Source organism: Telmatherina bonti, assembly GCF_933228915.1.
Source record: "Telmatherina bonti genome assembly, chromosome: 8".
Taxonomy (NCBI): Eukaryota; Metazoa; Chordata; class Actinopteri; order Atheriniformes; family Telmatherinidae; genus Telmatherina; species Telmatherina bonti.
Genome location: NC_136626.1, coordinates 34,185,820 through 34,204,278, shown reverse-complemented (window position 1 = coordinate 34,204,278; position 18,459 = coordinate 34,185,820). Strand labels below are relative to the sequence as shown.

The 18,459-nt window shown below is 41.9% G+C and overlaps 2 protein-coding genes across 2 annotated transcripts in view; both read left to right on the top strand.

Moving 5' to 3' along the window:
* The window catches only part of myo7ba (myosin VIIBa), a gene marked incomplete at both ends in the record, with an annotated part of 51,608 nt that extends 43,842 nt beyond the window's left edge, over nt 1-7,766 (top strand). Inside the window, 9 exons of the mRNA XM_079245241.1 lie at nt 213-318; nt 425-538; nt 637-724; nt 823-929; nt 1,186-1,371; nt 6,678-6,794; nt 6,953-7,036; nt 7,120-7,239; nt 7,671-7,766. Of these exons, the coding sequence (XP_079101367.1) occupies nt 213-318; nt 425-538; nt 637-724; nt 823-929; nt 1,186-1,371; nt 6,678-6,794; nt 6,953-7,036; nt 7,120-7,239; nt 7,671-7,766 (1,018 nt within the window). The remainder of the gene's footprint in view (nt 1-212; nt 319-424; nt 539-636; nt 725-822; nt 930-1,185; nt 1,372-6,677; nt 6,795-6,952; nt 7,037-7,119; nt 7,240-7,670) is intronic.
* A 3,397-nt stretch (nt 7,767-11,163) lies between these two features.
* On the top strand, nt 11,164-18,274 carry gpr17 (G protein-coupled receptor 17). The gene is made up of 2 exons (XM_079244742.1): nt 11,164-11,365; nt 15,445-18,274. Exon 2 carries the CDS (start codon nt 15,453-15,455, stop codon nt 16,470-16,472), a length of 1,020 nt encoding a protein of 339 aa, XP_079100868.1. The 5' UTR covers nt 11,164-11,365; nt 15,445-15,452; the 3' UTR covers nt 16,473-18,274.
* The last annotated feature ends 185 nt before the right edge of the window (nt 18,275-18,459 follow it).

The following is an 18,459-nucleotide window of genomic DNA, read 5'->3' as shown; positions in this document are numbered from 1 at the left end:
CTACTGCATTTTGGTTTGGTTTTTACTTGAATGGAAAATGAAAATATGAAAATGCAGAATGGCTTGTGAACAGCCAGGAAGTGGTCTGATGGAACATTCAAATAAATATAACCACGTTTTAACCACCAGCGAGCCATTTAACCATCTGCTTAACTGAAGTACAGCATAAAGGAAGCAAAATATCATGTGGCTTATCCACCGATCTGTTCCAGGATGGAGCCCAGGAAGCTCCCACCACACCAGGTGGAGGTAGACGCCATCCAACAGAACAGCACTCAGATCTTCCACAAAATCCACTTCCCGAACGACACAGACGAGGCATGGACTTATTTCACTCAACTAAACAAAGAAACATACAAAGGTCCAAATCATAGGAACCATACCGTACTGGCTCATTAGTATTTTTCCTTCCCTGCTTTTCCAGGTATTTGAGGTGGCAACCAGCACCAGGATAAAGGATCTCATCCAGAATATTTCCAAAAAGCTGAACCTGGCTTCAGCAGACGGCTTCAGCATTTTTGTGAAAACACATGACAAGGTGTCGTTTTCTAAACCTTTTATAACTTATTCAGATTTTTAAGAAACTCTGAAACCTTGTTTTTGTATAAAAACTAATCTTTTCTATTTAATTTCCAGGTTCTCAGTTTAAATGAAACGGACTATTTCTTTGACAGCTTGAGACAAATCACCGACTGGTCCAAGAGAGCCAAAGGGCTCAAAGATGGTAACAGCAAGTGGTGTGATTATAGGCCCAGCAGGAAGATAGAGGACTGTCTATATTTACCTGAATGTGTGTGTGTTTTGTGTGTGTGTGTTTTGAAGGTGGACCAGCCAATATAACCTACCTTGTGTTCTTCATGAGGAAGCTGTGGTTTAACGTGGTCCCAGGCAGAGACACAGAGGCTGATCTTATCTTCCATTTCCCTCAGGTACATTTAAATATGCAGTCTGCATTTTCCAGCCACATAGTTTTATTCTCTCTTGAAACAGAAATAAACCTTTCCATGCATGTACTGCTACCTAGCATGCAGATTAGCTCGTGTTGATAGTGGCCTTTGTGATCAGTCGGAAGATCTACAAACAGACTGGTTATTTATCAACCCACATGGATTAATGGTCAAACCTTAGTCCAGATCTGTTAAAAATGTCTCAAACTACAGACTTCATGTGTGTTCTATGTTGCAGGAGTTACCAAAATACCTGAGAGGGTATCACATTTGTACAAAAGAGGAAATGGTCAACATCGCAGCTCTGCTGTTTCGGGTGAAAGTTGGTACAGACAAGAACCAGTTGGTCATGATTCCCAAGATGCTGAAGGAGTTGGTGCCCGCCGACCAACTGAAGGCCCTGTCTGAAAATGAATGGAAGAAGGTACGAGGGCTTGAAGAATGAGGCTGGCAGAAGTTTTTCATTTCAGTCCATTTCATAATAACACATAAAGTAAACAGACATGTGCATGTTTTTCACCATTCGCTTGGAAGGTTTAATCTAAAAAAAAACACATCAATCCTCACCGCCATCGTCATTTGGCGTTATATTGTTAGAGTTAATAAGAATAAGAGTATGAATAAGAGTTCATACTGGAAGGACGTTGGGCATTAGACTATTTTTTTATATGCAGTCTCTGCTTGTTCCACCAAATCCTACACATATATGAAAGATAGATGGAGCAGTTAAAAATGCAGCCAATGCGGAAGTGCATAAAACTGCAGTTCCCTCTACATCCACTAGGGGCTGCATAACAGAGCAAATCCCCATAGACTCCCATGTTAAAAAGACCAACTTCACAGCAGAAATAAACATGTTTACAGCCTGGTTCAAAAATCCATTTTAGGTTTTAATAGGTCAGGTTTACTTTCATGACAACTGTGGGGGGAGTGAATTCTTTTCTAACTCGCACGTTTAAAAGTAATTTAAACTCGAAATTCAGGACATTTTGGGGCGTGTCCTTTTGATTGACATGTACCCAACCTCACGCTTCAAGTCAAAAGAACGTAGAACAACCGCGGTTTTTAGCCGGTTAAGAACTTGACTTAGTTTTAACCCGCTTACCTCCGTTAGCTGGTTAGCTCCTGTTATCTCCGGGTTAGCTCGGTTACCTCTTAGCTACAGAAAGCTCAGAGTTTGCGCTATGTCAAACATCCACCATGACGCTCACAGCCCCCCTCTCAGTTCCACCTCTTTGCCCATATTTGGGTGAGACGACGCGCATGCCCCTGCCAAGATGGGGATGGTAGGAAACGCCCACCAAGCTTCAATTCAGCTCTTCAGAAACCTACGGGTGACGTCACGGAGGCTCCGTCCATCTGTTATTTACAGTCTATGATCCTACATTTGGTTGATCTAAGAGGGATCAGAGGAGCTATAACATGGAGGGGAAACGGCTTCTTGGTCTGCAGCAATATAAGAGGAGATTTGTGTCCAGTTAAGTTCCACATGTCTGAAATATCCCTGCAGAAATATAAACTTTTAAATCTGTCAGTAGTGTTCTGTATTACAACTCATTATAATGATGAGACACCAAAATATCAACCCCACAGGGACAGCAAAGAGTGTCTGAGCCAGTGGGTTTCTTCCTCCGATCATACACCGTCTGGCGACGACAACAGTCACCACAAAAAGAAAAGAGTCACACTACTAATATTTCTTTGGATGGCGTTTAGCTTTGATTCCAACAGCTTTCTCTGTGTCATTGTTTCTATGAGCTTCTGCAATGTTACAAGATGTATTTCCATACAGTGTGGCATTAATTATTCATGATTATTGCATTTAATTAAGTATTTATTGAAAATTATGCTCTCTGTAATGGACTGGCAACCTTTTTAGGGCGTACCTGCCTCTCGCACAATGATTACTGGGATAGACTCCAACTTCCTGCAACCTTGAGTTGGACTAAGCAGTTATTAGAAAGAGAGAATAAATTCATGAAAAAAAAGAAACAGAGAAAAAAACAAAGAAAGACAGGTAAGTAAGTCAAGTCTCCTGTTCCCTGAACCTTGATTCAGTCTCCTGTTCCCTGAACCTTGATTCAGTCTCCTGTTTCCTGAACCGTGATTCAGTCTCCTGTTTCCTGAACCGTGATTTAGTCTCCTGTTCCCTGAACCTTAATGCAGTCTCCTGTTCCCTGAACTGTGATTCAGTCTCCGGTTCCCTGAACCGTGATTCAGTCTCCTGTTCCCTGAACCTTGATTCAGTCTCCTGTTCCCTGAACCTTGATTCAGTCTCCTGTTCCCTGAACCTTGATTCAGTCTCCTGTTTCCTGAACCGTGATTCAGTCTCCTGTTTCCTGAACCGTGATTCAGTCTCCTGTTCCCTGAACCTTAATGCAGTTTCCTGTTCCCTGAACCGTGATTCGGTCTCCTGTTCCCTGAACCTTAATGTAGTCTCCTGTTCCCTGAACTGTGATTCAGTCTCCGGTTCCCTGAACCGTGATTCAGTCTCCTGTTCCCTGAACCTTGATTCAGTCTCCTGTTCCCTGAACCTTGATTCAGTCTCCTGTTTCCTGAACCGTGATTCAGTCTCCTGTTCCCTGAACCTTAATGCAGTTTCCTGTTCCCTGAACCGTGATTCGGTCTCCTGTTCCCTGAACCTTAATGTAGTCTCCTGTTCCCTGAACTGTGATTCAGTCTCCGGTTCCCTGAACCGTGATTCAGTCTCCTGTTCCCTGAACCTTGATTCAGTCTCCTGTTCCCTGAACTGTGATTCAGTCTCAGGTTCCCTGAACCGTGATTCAGTCTCCGGTTCCCTGAACCTTGATTCAGTCTCCTGTTCCCTGAACCGTGATTCAGTCTCCTGTTCCCTGAACCGTGATTCAGTCTCCTGTTCCCTGAACCGTGATTCAGTCTCCTGTTCCCTGAACCGTTATTCAGTCTCCTGTTCCCTGAACCGTGATTCAGTCTCCTGATCCCTGAACCTTGATTCAGTCTCCTGATCCCTGAACCTTGATTCAGTCTCCTGATCCCTGAACCTTGATTCAGTCTCCTGATCCCTGAACCTTGATTCAGTCTCCTGATGCCTGAACCTTGATTCAGTCTCCTGATCCCTGAACCTTGATTCAGTCTCCTGATCCCTGAACCTTGATTCAGTCTCCTGATGCCTGAACCTTGATTCAGTCTCCTGATCCCTGAACCTTGATTCAGTCTCCTGATCCCTGAACCTTAATGCAGTCTCCTGTTCCCTGAACCGTGATTCGGTCTCCTGTTCCCTGAACCGTGATTCGGTCTCCTGTTCCCTGAACCGTGATTCAGTCTCAGGTTCCCTGAACCGTGATTCAGTCTCCGGTTCCCTGAACCTTGATTCAGTCTCCTGTTCCCTGAACCGTGATTCAGTCTCCTGTTCCCTGAACCGTGATTCAGTCTCCTGTTCCCTGAACCGTGATTCAGTCTCCTGTTCCCTGAACCGTGATTCAGTCTCCTGTTCCCTGAACCGTGATTCAGTCTCCTGTTCCCTGAACCGTGATTCAGTCTCAGGTTCCCTGAACCGTGATTCAGTCTCCGGTTCCCTGAACCTTGATTCAGTCTCCTGTTCCCTGAACCGTGATTCAGTCTCCTGTTCCCTGAACCGTGATTCAGTCTCCTGTTCCCTGAACCGTGATTCAGTCTCCTGTTCCCTGAACCGTGATTCAGTCTCCTGTTCCCTGAACCGTGATTCAGTCTCCTGTTCCCTGAACCGTGATTCAGTCTCCTGATCCCTGAACCGTGATTCAGTCTCCTGATCCCTGAACCGTGATTCAGTCTCCTGATCCCTGAACCTTGATTCAGTCTCCTGATCCCTGAACCTTGATTCAGTCTCCTGATCCCTGAACCTTGATTCAGTCTCCTGATCCCTGAACCTTGATTCAGTCTCCTGATCCCTGAACCTTGATTCAGTCTCCTGATCCCTGAACCTTAATGCAGTCTCCTGTTCCCTGAACCTTAATGCAGTCTCCTGTTCCCTGAACCGTGATTCGGTCTCCTGTTCCCTGAACCGTGATTCGGTCTCCTGTTCCCTGAACCGTGATTCAGTCTCCTGTTCCCTGAACCGTGATTCAGTCTCCTGTTCCCTGAACCGTGATTCAGTCTCCTGTTCCCTGAACCGTGATTCAGTCTCCTGTTCCCTGAACCTTGATTCAGTCCCCTGTTCCCTGAACCTTAATGTAGTCTCCTGTCCCCTGAACCGTGATTCAGTCTCCTGTTCCCTGAACCTTGATTCAGTCTCCTGTTTCCTGAACCTTGATTCAGTCTCCGGTTCCCTGAACCTTGATTCAGTCTCCTGTTCCCTGAACCAAGATTCAGTCTCCTGATCCGTGAACCTTGATTCAGTCTCCGGTTCCCTGAACCAAGATTCAGTCTCCTGATCCGTGAACCTTGATTCAGTCTCCTGTTCCCTGAACCTCTGCTCATTGCCGATGCTTTGACCCTTCTTTAACACACAAGCATCTTTTCTACAACCACTTGATGTCTTTCCACATGGTTGTTGAGGAAATGAGATCCTGCTCATTGCATCAGTTGAAGTTAAAAATGACTTGTTGCAGCTGAAAGATCATCACCCACACAGTAATGGTCAAGTAGGATTCTCCTTCCAGTTTGCTTAGTTAAAACCTGATGGAGATGTTTTAGTTAGGCAGTGCATGTTGGCTCACAACATTTCTGAGGTCTTACAAACAGGATGGTAACTCGTGTTGAGTTATCATCTGTCATCAAAATATGGGAAACATAGTCTGGGATGAATAAGAACTTATGACATATTACACTGTGTCATATTAACGGAACGAAAGTTGAGCTCAAAATGCAGAAGCATAAACACACCCTATGATTCAGCAGGTTGTAGAGCGACTTTTAGCTGAAGTGACCTGAAGTAATAGTGTTCTGTATGATTATATCAGTCTCTCATCACTGGTCTGCTCTTCTTTACAACGGATCTTGAGACAGCTGTTGTTTTCATCTTGAGGTTTTCAGGTTGAGGTCTGGACCATTTTATCGTCTTGAATCTTTGCTTTTTCAGTCATTCTGTGGTAGATCTGCTGCTGTGTTTGGGCTGATTGTACTGTTTTATGACCCAGTTTCAGCCCAAAGTTTAGCAGTAGGACATTTAACTGTAGAATAACAGTGTAATATACAGACAAATAAACTGCTGTTTATATAACAGTGTTCACACTGGCTGATGATTAATCAATCAAATTCATTTGGTCACCAGCTCCTGTCTGCTGCTGGTTCTAATGGCAGCAGTAAGCTTTGTTCATCTGAAGCTGTACTTAAGTTAAGACTTGAACAGCTTGCAAAGGTTCAAAATATTATCTTAAGATCATTTGGTAGCACTATTAGGCAACTACTAGTGGTTGTGGATTAATAAACAGTTTATTATCTAATGATTGTTATAACTTATATTCGTGCTAAAGGTATCTAACTTCATGCTGGTTCAGCGACAAACCAGTCAACTGACCTGTGTAAGAAGCTGCGAACCATTGTGAGGCTTTATAACATAAAGAAAGTTTTAAATATAATATAGACTCATCTTTTGAACTGTATGTACCGCATGAACAATTGTGCCATTATAGATCCCCTCTCAGTGGCAGTGGGAACATACCCTGAAGGCCTGAGTGAGCGGGGGGGGTTCATTGACCTCATTAAAAAGCAGTGCAGACTTCCTGCAAAGCAAGTGCTGTGTGGTGATGTGAGATATGTGCGTTGTATTTTCAGAATATTGTCGCCACTTTTAACAAACAAGTTGGTATGACAACTGATGAAGCGAAGGTGGCGTTTCTGAAGGCAGTTCACCGCTGGCCCACGTTTGGCTGCGCCTTCTTCGAGGTGAAGGTAAGCGCTGACGAGAATGGAGCACATGCGCTGCTTTATGTCTTTAACCATCGTGAGTTTTAGTGGGTGCCTGCTTTATCTAATTATCTTGACCCCGCTCAGTCTGTTGCAGCCGCTGTTGCTGAACTTCTAGTTTACTTCTCTCACTTTCTCTCCAGCAAACATCCGAACCAGATTTTCCTGATATTGTACGAATAGCCATCAGCAAGCAAGGACTTACGATCATCCACCCAAAAACTAAGGTTAAAATGAAAAAAAAAATCTATTTTATTGGCAGCATTTAGGTCTCACATGTCACCATTAACATTTTCTTTTCTTTTCAAAGGAGGTTCTGGCTAATCATGCATTCAACCGCATTGCTAATTGGTGCAGTGGAAGCACCTACTTTCACATGACTGTAGGCAGCTTAGTGAAGGGAACCAAATTCCTGTGTGAAACATCGCTGGTAAGCTATAACTAAACAAATGTTAAATGATCTAAGACAGTGGTTCCCAAACTGGGGGGCGGGCCCAGAGTTATCACAGGGGGGTCGCGGCAAGGCTAAATAAAACTTTTTTTACACAGCATAAATTTGTAAACGTGCTCATAGGAAATGATTATAAATCAAAAAGTGAAACTTCAAGTAATAAAGAAAAAGAACAAACTATGATGGAGCATATCTGTCCCTGCTTGACCAGTAATAGTAATAACCAATGGTGGGTAATAATGAGAACGCAGTCTTAGCATGCTTCTTAAGTTCATGAGATAGGAGGGTGGGGCTCGACATTGTCGTCGATGAAAAGGGGGCCCTGCGGAAAAAGTTTGGAAACCATTGATCTAAGACATAGACTGTGTTGTTTATGTTTCATTTTCTTCACGTTTGTCTTCTTTTAAAAGGGTTACAAGATGGACGATCTCTTAACCTCGTACGTCAACATGTACCTACGAGAAGGGAGGGCGGTGCAAACCAGGAGCCATCGCTTCAACATGTGAACCAGCAGCACAACAACTCAGAAAGTCAGATTTATTTGTGCTATGAGGAAAAACAAGACACTGCTTTACTACGCTTTCAGGTTTTATTTAAAGCCAGTTTTGTCCAAGTAGCCCAGTGGGTAGAAATTAATCAACTATTCTTTTACACATTTACAAAGCACTTAAACTGTTTTTAGTGAGCCGTTATTTTAGTTCAGAGATGCTTTCTCCTTTCCTGAACCAAAACTCACCCAAAGTGAACCAGTGTGGAACATATTTTTGTTGTATTTTGTGTGGATGAGTGAATCAGCTCCTAGGTGGAGCATTTTGTACATCATCTAGCCTGAGCTAACTTGTATTTTATCAGGGTTTCACACAAACAATCCCCTCAAACCAACCATGTCATCTTGTGATTTTATATTAACTTTTCAGCTCTGGTGTTTATGTAATGTTATCTTGAAGTGAGATGTTTTCCGCTTTGTGCCTACAGTCATGTTAAACACTCATAGATGCATCTCAATAAATTCAGCTCAGTCTTCTGTTAGACTCAAATTGTTTGGCTCCACTCTGTAGCCTTGTCTTGTGTTTTTCCCTATAAAAAGATGTGAAATTCAGCCCACGAGTCGCTCTGTGTGTCTTTTACTTTGTGCAACTGCATGGAGAGTCAAGTGCAGCAAAACAAAGAAGACAGAGAGAGTCATCCATCTGTCCATCCATCCATTCATCCATCCATCCATCCATCCATCCATCCATCCATCCATTTTCAGCTGCTTATCCGGGTCGGGTCGTGGGGGCCCCAGCAGGAAATCCTAGACTTCCTTCTCCCCAGCCACATTTGCCAGATCTTCAGGGTTCCCAGGGTTGTGGAGAGATATAATCCCTCCAGCGTGTCGTGGGTCCCTAGGGTCTCCTCCCAGAGGAACACCTCACCAGGGACGTCCAGGAGGTATCCTAACCAGATGCCCGAACCACCTCCACTCGTTCCTCTTGATGCGGAGGAGCAGCGGCTCTACTCTGTTCTCCTCCCGGATGACCGAGCTCCTCACCCTATCTCTAAGGGAGAGCCCGGCCACCCTGCGGAGGAAACTCATTTCAGCCGCCTGTATACGAGATCTCCTTCTTTCGGTCGCGACCCACAGCTCATGACCATAGGTGAGGGTAGGAACGTAGATCGACTGGTAAATCAAGAGCTTTGCCTTCTGGCTCAGCTCCTTCTTCACCACGACAGACCGGCGCAGAGTCCACATTACTGCAGACGCCGCACCGATCCGTCTGTTGATCTCACGCTCCATCCTTCCCTCACTCGTGAACAAGACCCCGAGATATTTAAACTCCTCCACTTGAGGCAGGACCTGACTCCCGACCCGGAGAGGACAATCCACCCTAATCCAGACAGAGATAACAAATAGAGTAACTAATATTTATCTGACAATAATGTAAATACAACCTTCCTAACGACTTAATCCACCAAAACAGAACCATTATTCTGAAGCAGCATCTTATGAAAATGTATTCTGACTCTAGTTCACCAAAAAGTCCAATGCAGCCCATTGATACAACAAAGATTTGCATCATGTATTGAAGTGTTCGTTTATATATCACAAGTCCAGTGGTTACTGCAGGATTCAACTATTCCATATCTGAAGTTTTCCTGCTTTCTAAGCCGTATTTAGTGGGATTTAAACTCTGCTTGATGCTGAGCAGCAGACCAGGCGAGGTTTGCAGGCGGTAGGGTGTATTTAAAGTTTTATGTGTCCTTTAATACTGAAGTGCTTCATATCTATATAAAGTTTTGCATCATTGTAGAAAAACTCAAACTGGTTAGTTTTCAGGAGTTTGCTCAATGCCCACAGTTAAATAAAAAAGATTCATTTTCAGAAACTTTGCTGTGTTTTTGCACATGTTAGTTGTTTTAAACTTTGTGGACAATTTTGAGGTCATTTCTGTTTTCAGTCTACAAATGTGCCATAAATATGGTCAAACAAAGGTCATTGATGCTGATTACACCGTGTCAGCAACGAAAAGAAAAACGGAAAATTGTTTAAAATTCTGCACCACTCACTGTTAATGTGTCTGTTTGCTGGCTTTCAGTCTCCTTCACTGCCTTTGCTGGAGCTTTGTTAAGCTTCTTTGGGGTCTGTTGTCTCCATCTATTCATAACTGGACTGGTATGAAACCAGCTGCACAGCGAACTGCGTCGCCCCTTGTGCTTTTGTACCACGTACACATGACTGGAGCCTTTAAACTGAAACACTGTATTAATAGCAGTCAGTAAATAAACTATTTGGGCGTCTTCAAGTAAATATCTTTATAAATTATCTATAAAATGTCAGTATTAGGCTGATTTTGTGCCTCCATGAAAGTCTAGTGAGATCAGTTGCCTCTGGGATGATTCTAAGCTTTTAATACTTGTTTGCCATGAATGTTTGCTGCTAACATAAGAAGAAAATATGATTTCTGTGAGTTGGACCGGAACTTTTGCATCCATGCAGGGTGATTTAGAGACTGACTTTCTTCAATCAAACCACCAGCGCCTGGAGCCGCTGACAAAACCCTTTCATCGTTCTGCATCACACACACGTATCCAAATGTTTCTGCAGCAGGGTTACCAGACGCACAACAGACAAAGTAGACATCCAAACAAAGGTTGGGGGGGGTCCGTCCCAATTAGGAGTTGGCAGTAGATTAACAGGGTAGGGATGTCAAAGCCTCTTCACAGCCCTGCATAGATAGTGGTTTCATTCAAGTCTACAGAATTCCATTTGCATATCGATGATACGGATGAGAAAAAGGGTCGATGTGTCTGAAACCCAGCTGTGAAGACCATGTATGAAAGAAATATTATCCCCTCACCAGAGGGTCCGTTCTCCACATCTGTCCCACAGCTATGTGACTGATTATTTTGGGCATTCCAATTCAAGATGCCCCCAGGAGGCAGGAGAGCAACAAGGGCTTCTGTTTCTACCAAGCGCCCCCCACCTCTCCACCCCCACCACCTTGTTTCCCCCGCCCTTGCTTTATTTCTAGCGTTCCTATAGGGCATGGGGCCCACTTGAGAATTTAACAGAGCATCTACAAAAGATTATCTCTGAGACTTTAGTCATAAACCTCACAATTAACAACACAGTCCATCTTCTATCTATCAGTGGGGGGGTGGGAGTTCATGGTAAAGCACTCGGTACACCACCAGGCCTGGTTTCCATGGAGTCATGCCCAACAACTCATTGCAACTGAGGCATGCCATTCTTCTTCCCGCTGCTAAAATGCGCCGCTTATTCTGACTCAAGCTATTGTGGAGCGCACAAGTGGCTCTCTGAGGAGAAGGGGATGGAGAAAGAAAGGGTGGGGTCAGGGTTCAAACGAAAGGCTCCCAACGGGACTCCCTCTCTGTTATCAAATTTGTTGAGAGACAAAAAGAGCTACAGTCTCATTCCCGGGGACATCTTGAGGGAGAGAAGAGGGGTTATAGGACGGCATTCTTTGTGTCAGAGCAGCAGGTCTTCTACAGAGCGGGAGATAATCTCCTGCTCTTCACGCCGGTTCACAAACGACTCCCTGCTCCTGCACTGACTCGTCCGCGTTGCCTGCAAGCTGCAAAACTTTTTCACTTAGGACTTCTGGTAAGTCTTCTTTTTATTTATTTATTTTATTTTGTTCCTTTTTTTTTATAGTTTAATTAGCACAACTGTGATTTGTGCTTTTGACAAGTAGCACAGATAAATTAGACATTTTGATCATATAAACCCAAAACTGTTTTCTTTTTGTTTTGTTTTGTTTTTTTAAGAAATGGCATCAGTCCTCAACATTTAAGGTTAGATTGCTGATTATAATTTAATCCAGTTACCATAATTTCACATTTATTTATTCCAGTTAACAGCGGTAGACTGTGCACATTACAGCTGTCACAGCATCAATGCCAGGATGCTCAGTCTCCTCTTTGCCAGCACAAATCAGCTTAACCAGATCACTGTGATGAAGGGAAAATTCAGGCTGGTCTCTCTCCAGGATTATCCCTCAGACTCGTTTCTGGAGGCTTTTCCATTCAGCCGTTCCGCTCCTGGTTCGTTATCCCTGCTGGGGCTGTATCCTTTTCTTTAAGGAGAATGAAAGCTGAACCTTGGCTGAGACTCGTGTTTGGTTTATTGTCTCGCATGGCTCACTGCGAACAGCCATGCTGATACATCTGACTGGCTTCTAATGGAGCAAAGGCACGCTGATAAAAACAGAGATTAAGCACCGTCTGACAAAGACAGTCCTGTTTTTTTGTTCTTTTCAAGCTGAAGAAATCTGATCAGTGGGATGACAAGTTCATCTCTTACATATGCCATAATATTGTTGTTGGATTTACCTCAAATACTAATGTGAAAGTTCAGGAGAAAACTTGCCTTTGTTAATCAAAATGTGACTTTGCTCATCACACCCCAGCAGGGCATTGTTCTAGGAACAGCAACAGGAAGAAAAAGTCAGATGAATGAAGGAAAAGAAGAATGGATGGATGTAATTTGTTAAACATCTCCAACAGAGTGGGTGGTCATTTTATAGGAGTGTCTAAATAGTTGGAAACAAAGAGGAAAGTAGAAGAAAAGCTGGAAAATATTTTGGCCGGTTTTTCCCCCAGATCTAACCTTTAGAGCAGAAATGTCCGATTCCAGTCCTTGAGGGCCACTTCATGCAGGTTTTCAAGTGTTTCTCCTCTTCAAAACATCTGATTCAAATAAACAAATCATTTACAGGCTTGTGTTAAAGTTCCCAAGCTGCTGGGGGGATCAGTTTCACTAGAATCAGGTGTGTTGGAGCAGGGAGACAGTTAAAACTGGTGGCAGGTTGAGGACTAGGACGATACATCCCTGCTTTAATACCTTAACATCTACATTTATTTGCTATAATCTATAGTTTGATTGAATAAGTTCAGATATTTAACATGATTGTATGATATTTGCACACTGACATACATGATACAAACAGTTTCTGAGACATTTTGCATCACTTTATGGTAAAAACTTTGCTCAAAATCCTGTTGTAGACAATCTGATACTTCTGTCCCCAAACAGACACCAGGAAGCAGAAGGTTACTCTGTAATCATTTTTTTTAAACATATAACATGGTAATAAATGGTAAATATCCCCAAAAGAATTGGTAATTATTTGGCACATTTTGTGAAAGAGTCAAAAAAAACCACTTCTTATCATTTTGTCATAGGTCACACGTTAAAGGGTTGATTATGTCTCAGTGTCATTATTTTTTATTCAATATATTTTTAATTATTTGTTTATTGGTTTTTGTCATCTTTTATACTTTTTTTCAATTCTTCTGTCCCCTACTGTAACACTTTGAATGTGAAACGCTTTGTACGTTAAATGAACCTCTTGTACATTAAATGTTCGATACAGATAAAAATACCTGCTGAACTGGTATCTGCTCCAGGAAACGACTTATGCAGGTAGTCCAAGTATGTTAACCCTGAGTCATGGAAAACTCTGGGTTTTCCATTCCAGAAAGACAGGTAAGTTATTACCAGAGACCGTATTTGAAAGATGGACGGCGCCTTCGGCGGTTAAAAGTGAAGCCTATGCAGAAGTACATAAAACTGCAGTTCCCCCGTCATCCACTAGGGGCTGCAAAACAGAGCTAATCTCCATAGACTGTGATGTTATTGAATTTCCCTTTGGAGATTAATAAAATATTTTTCATTTCATTCATTTAATTTTGTTTCATGTTAAAAAAGACCAACTTCACAGCAGAAATAAACATGTTTACAGCCTGGTTCAAAAATCCATTTTTGGTTTAATAGGTTCAGCGTAAAGAAACCCTGGGTTTCTACCAGTGTCCTCCCATCTGAAGCTATTTTCAGACATTGGTTGTTGGGCGAACTCCATGTCAGAGGTTTAGAAGCTGAATTAATACACAACGATGCATGTAGACAACTCAGACAGATGCGATACATGAAATTCTGTCTCTGTTAATGCCTGGCATCACGCCTTGGGCACTGACAACATCGCAGCAACTGTTACAGTTTTACGCTGCAACATTTTTAAAACATTTCTTCTGGACCTTGTAACATTGGCAACACAAGAAATTTAAGAAAGACAACGTGGCGTATCATCAATATGGGAATTTAGCAGGGCCCTCAAAATAAAAGCATGAATTCAGGGATGAATCTGTAAAATTTGCACCTTCATTTTTAACACATCATCCCATACACAACAAAGTTATTACACATGTCATATTAAAAATCGAAATTTGATATTGTCGCTGCAAGAAAAGCTGATTTTTGGCATGTAGGTGCCTTGTCACAGCGGTTAATTGAATCCACCAACGTTAAATCTCTTTTCTGGAACAGACCCATGGACAGCAGGTTTTCATTTTAACCCTTCAGGTTGATATTTTAAGCCAAGTTTTTGGCGAATTGCAGGTGTTGATTTTGCTTCCTGTTGCTCCCTTGACTTGTGTTTCAGCTGAAAACACTACCAGGTTCCCCCCGTTCTTTTTACGCTGTCATTAGTCACCATGTGTTTTACTTCTTCCTGCTCAGTTAAGTGTTGTTTCTTCCTCCTTCTCTTCTATAGTTTCTATTCTGCTAAATGCTATGTTTAATAATTTAATATAACAGCACTGTTTTACAGTGAACTAATGTGTTTAACTATAATAATTAAAGATTAAATTGAGATTGTATGCGCTGCAGAGTTTGCTTTTCAGTCCAGATAAGCGTCAAACCATACTGATGAGTCAGTTATGATGGAGAGAGACGATTGTTAATGACTTAGTCTGACTTCCTGGACTTTGTAGAGGAAATCTAATGGTCAGAATGAAGCAATTACGTGCTTTCAGAGCTTTGGCACATTAACCAGGGACACTGACATCCATTGTTACCTTGTGAGACTGGCACAGTGACAAACACTCTCCCTGCCTGTTGTCTGCTTTGTATGTGTGGACAGGGTGGGAGAACATGGTTTCCTGCCACGGGGGTGGTTTGCTTTCAGAATACTAACAACGGCTTTTTTTTAATGAAAAGTTCTTGACTGCAATACAGGTCAGAAATCAGTCTTTTCAGGAAGCAGTGATTAATCTAAATATATGTTGCAAACATAAGCAGCTAATTTCCAACCACTCTGTGATTTCCAGCCGATGTTCTGGTCTAACATTCAAGTTTTATGGAACCATTGTCAGATTCCAGATCCATTAATAATGAATCCACGGTGTGGATTGTGGTGTTTGTTGCAAGATTGTTCTCTTGCAGTGATGAAAAGTTATTCCTGTTCTGGACGGTGGCATCCAGAACACTTTTCCTGTTCTGCAAGGTAGTATCCAGAATGTTGTTCCTGTTCTGGACAGTAGCATCCAGAATGTTGCAACTCTCCAAATCTTTGATATCTTGTAGAACCTGTTGGGAACTTCTCATTGATTTTCTCATCATTTATAATGGCGATATATCCATATATACTGAAAATGGTCCTAAATCACAATGAGGAAGAATCCTTCACAATGTTTCTGTATCCAGATGACCACAACATTTCTGCATCCACATGGAAATCTCCCAACATTTTATGGAGTCCAAGTTAGACCAGGACCCGTTTTTGGAAAATTCATGATGTTTTTATGCTAAATTTGCTTACAAACAGACTGACAGATAAACACCACCGAAAGTAATTATACTTCAAATTTTCTTTCATAACAGTTTTTATCTCTTTGTTTCCTCAGGGATAAAAATGGAGTCTGCTACAATGAAGCTGCTACCACAATCAAACCATACATCATCAGAGAGCTGTGCGGCAGTAGAGACGACAGTGGAGAACCAGCTGTTTGGATGGTTCTACATTGGCGTTTTCGTTCTGGCTCTGAGTGGTAACAGTTTGGCTCTCTGGATCTTCTCTCACCAGCGTGGGGTTTCCTCTCCTGCTAACGTCTTCCTGATTCATCTGGCTGTGGCAGACTTGTCGTATGTGGTCATCCTCCCACTGAGGGCTACCTACCACTTCACTGGAGGCCACTGGCCCCTTGGTGAAGTTCCCTGCCGGGTGGTGGGGTTTTTGTTTTATGTTAATATGTACGCCAGCCTGTACTTTCTTGCCTGTGTGGCTGCCGATCGCTACCTGGCAGTAGTTCATGCTGTGAAGTCATTGAAGGTTCGTCAAGGTCGCTACGCACACATCATCAGTTTCTCCTTATGGACCCTGGTTACTGTCTCCATGGCACCTCTGCTGATCACCCCTCAGACTAGGCAAGTGGACAACACAACAGTATGCTTGCAGCTGTACCGCGAAAAGGCCTCACGCAATGCTCTGATTTCCCTGGCTGTGGCCTTTACACCACCTTTCCTTGTCACGTTGTCATGTTACCTACTCATCATCCACAGCCTGCATCGAGGCTCCAGGTTAGAGCCCGCCCTTAAGATGAGGGCTTTGCGCACCATTGGTGTGGTCATGCTCATCTACGTGGTCTGTTTCCTGCCTTACCATATGAGTAGGGCCACCTTCATCCTTGGCTACAACCACCCTGATGTTTCCTGCCAGACACTCCGAGCCCTGAGAATGGCCAATCGTCTTACCTCGTCACTCACCTGTCTGAACGGTGCTATGGACCCGTTGGTCTATCTATTTGGGGCAGAGAAATTTCGCAGCACACTAAGGCGACTGTTTTGTAAAGATACAGCGGGGATGTCTGCAGCCACCAGCGGAGACTTGAAGGGAACACATGAGAGCTCTGTGAGTGCCAAGTCCGAGTTCTAAGGACTGTGCGTTCTGAATACCTGTCTAATGAATCCACCTTTGTTTTGACTTGTCATGGTTCTTTACCTTGCCTATATTTGAAAAGAGGTGATCAAAGCCTAGTTTGCATCCCATAACAAACCAATGAACTCTCAGAGATGTTACTTCTGAGAGATATGGAGGGTGTCAGGACTTTAAGATTCCACAGACTGAAGGATCCAAATCAGCATGATCACAATTTAAAAGCAAAATTAACATAAAACTGGTAGTGGTGTCATTTTATGCAATTTTTGTACGTTTTACTGTCATCACCATGTGTTGTGAATATATATACTCACTGAACATTTCATGGTTTCCTTTTTAAAGCACAAGTGATTTTACTTTATATGACTTTGCATCGTAAACAGTTTAAAATAGGTGGGCATAACCACCGTCGCATCACCTTGTGGGCTGTGGACTACTGTATTGAAATTATGTAATATTTGGCATGTAATTGAACTTGTTTTGGTTATACCGGACCAGTTAGAACAATAATTATTAAGCAGTAAGATGCAAATTTATCAAACAATGCTACCGCTAGCAAGGTGGCTAGTTAGTTCATGCTAATATGCTAACTGCATTGATTAAGATGAAACATTATGTGATCAACAACCAATTTTGAAGGAATATATGTTGAGGACAAAAAATACTTTAAAAAATATATTTATATTTATTTTTCTAAAGGGACCACTGAAAGAATAAAGTGAATTTAGCTAGGCTAGCAAAACTCAGTCTGACCAAAGTCTTCAAATTTGTAAAGTAAAACCTTCATAAAGGGAGATTGTAATATAAGATAACAGGGATATGTGTAAAGGAAAATATGATGGGATTTTTTTGTTTGTGGTGTATTTTTTGGCAAGATATTAGCTAATGCAAGTGCTAGCTAGCTAGCTGACTAACTTGGATGACTATTTGGCTCATGCTAGCTGAATTAATTGGGATACCACCCCTCTTTGCTAAAACATAAAAACTTCTGAATCTACATTTTTTCATTGATTCATTTCATTTCAAAGGATAATTGCAGGTTTTGTTTTAATATGAAATGTGTTTTTAAAAAAAATCTTTTAAAATTTATTTGTTTCAGCAAACTATAGGCTACAAGTCCACTTGTCACTTCTGGTAACGCTTTTTTACTGGTGTCATCCACCTGTTCAGTTTCATGAAGTGGTTGTAGGTATGTGGTGGGATCAGTATGACACCTACGACTCCAACAAAGACTAATTTGTGATGACGTGTTGTAAATTTACAATTGAAATCAAAATATGTACATATTGAACTTTTAATGCATGTTCTTTTTTATTTCTTGTATTTTAAGTTAAATGAAACATTAGTCATTTGTTATTATTAGTTATATTTCTTTATAAGATTTATGTACAACTGCAAATGTTCTTTCAGACTTTAGTTTGTAAGTAAATAAAAACCTGCTTCTTTTTCATGAAAACAGTTACCTTAATTGTTGTAAATAAAACCTATTTTCTACTTTTTTATTATTATTATTATTATTATTATTAATATCTGCAGTGAACTCAGTTGTTGAGTTCTGAAAGCAAAAGTGTGATTTCTTGTCCTTTTGTGAAACTGGCAAAGCTATTTCAGGGTTAAGGGCTTAAACCTCCATATGTGCAGTGACTTGTCACGGTCTAAGTTCTGTTTTCATATCACGTGACCATGTTGTGGTTTGTGCACAGCTTATTTTCCTCTTATTTCTGCAAGACTTCCTGTCCATCACATGAACACAACAAGCAGCTCTAAACTTGCATTTCCTGAATGTATACACTCCAGAGAACCTGCAAGCTTTCTTGATTTATACGATTAAAAGTATGCACTCAGATCGTATGCGTGTGTTTTTATCTCAAAGCTCAAAGATTCTGTGATACAGATGGTCTGAAAGTCACATGAAGCTTCTTTTATGCATTTTAAAGTCCTTCAGCAACTTCTCTTCTTCATGTCTTTGTTAATTTTACAGATC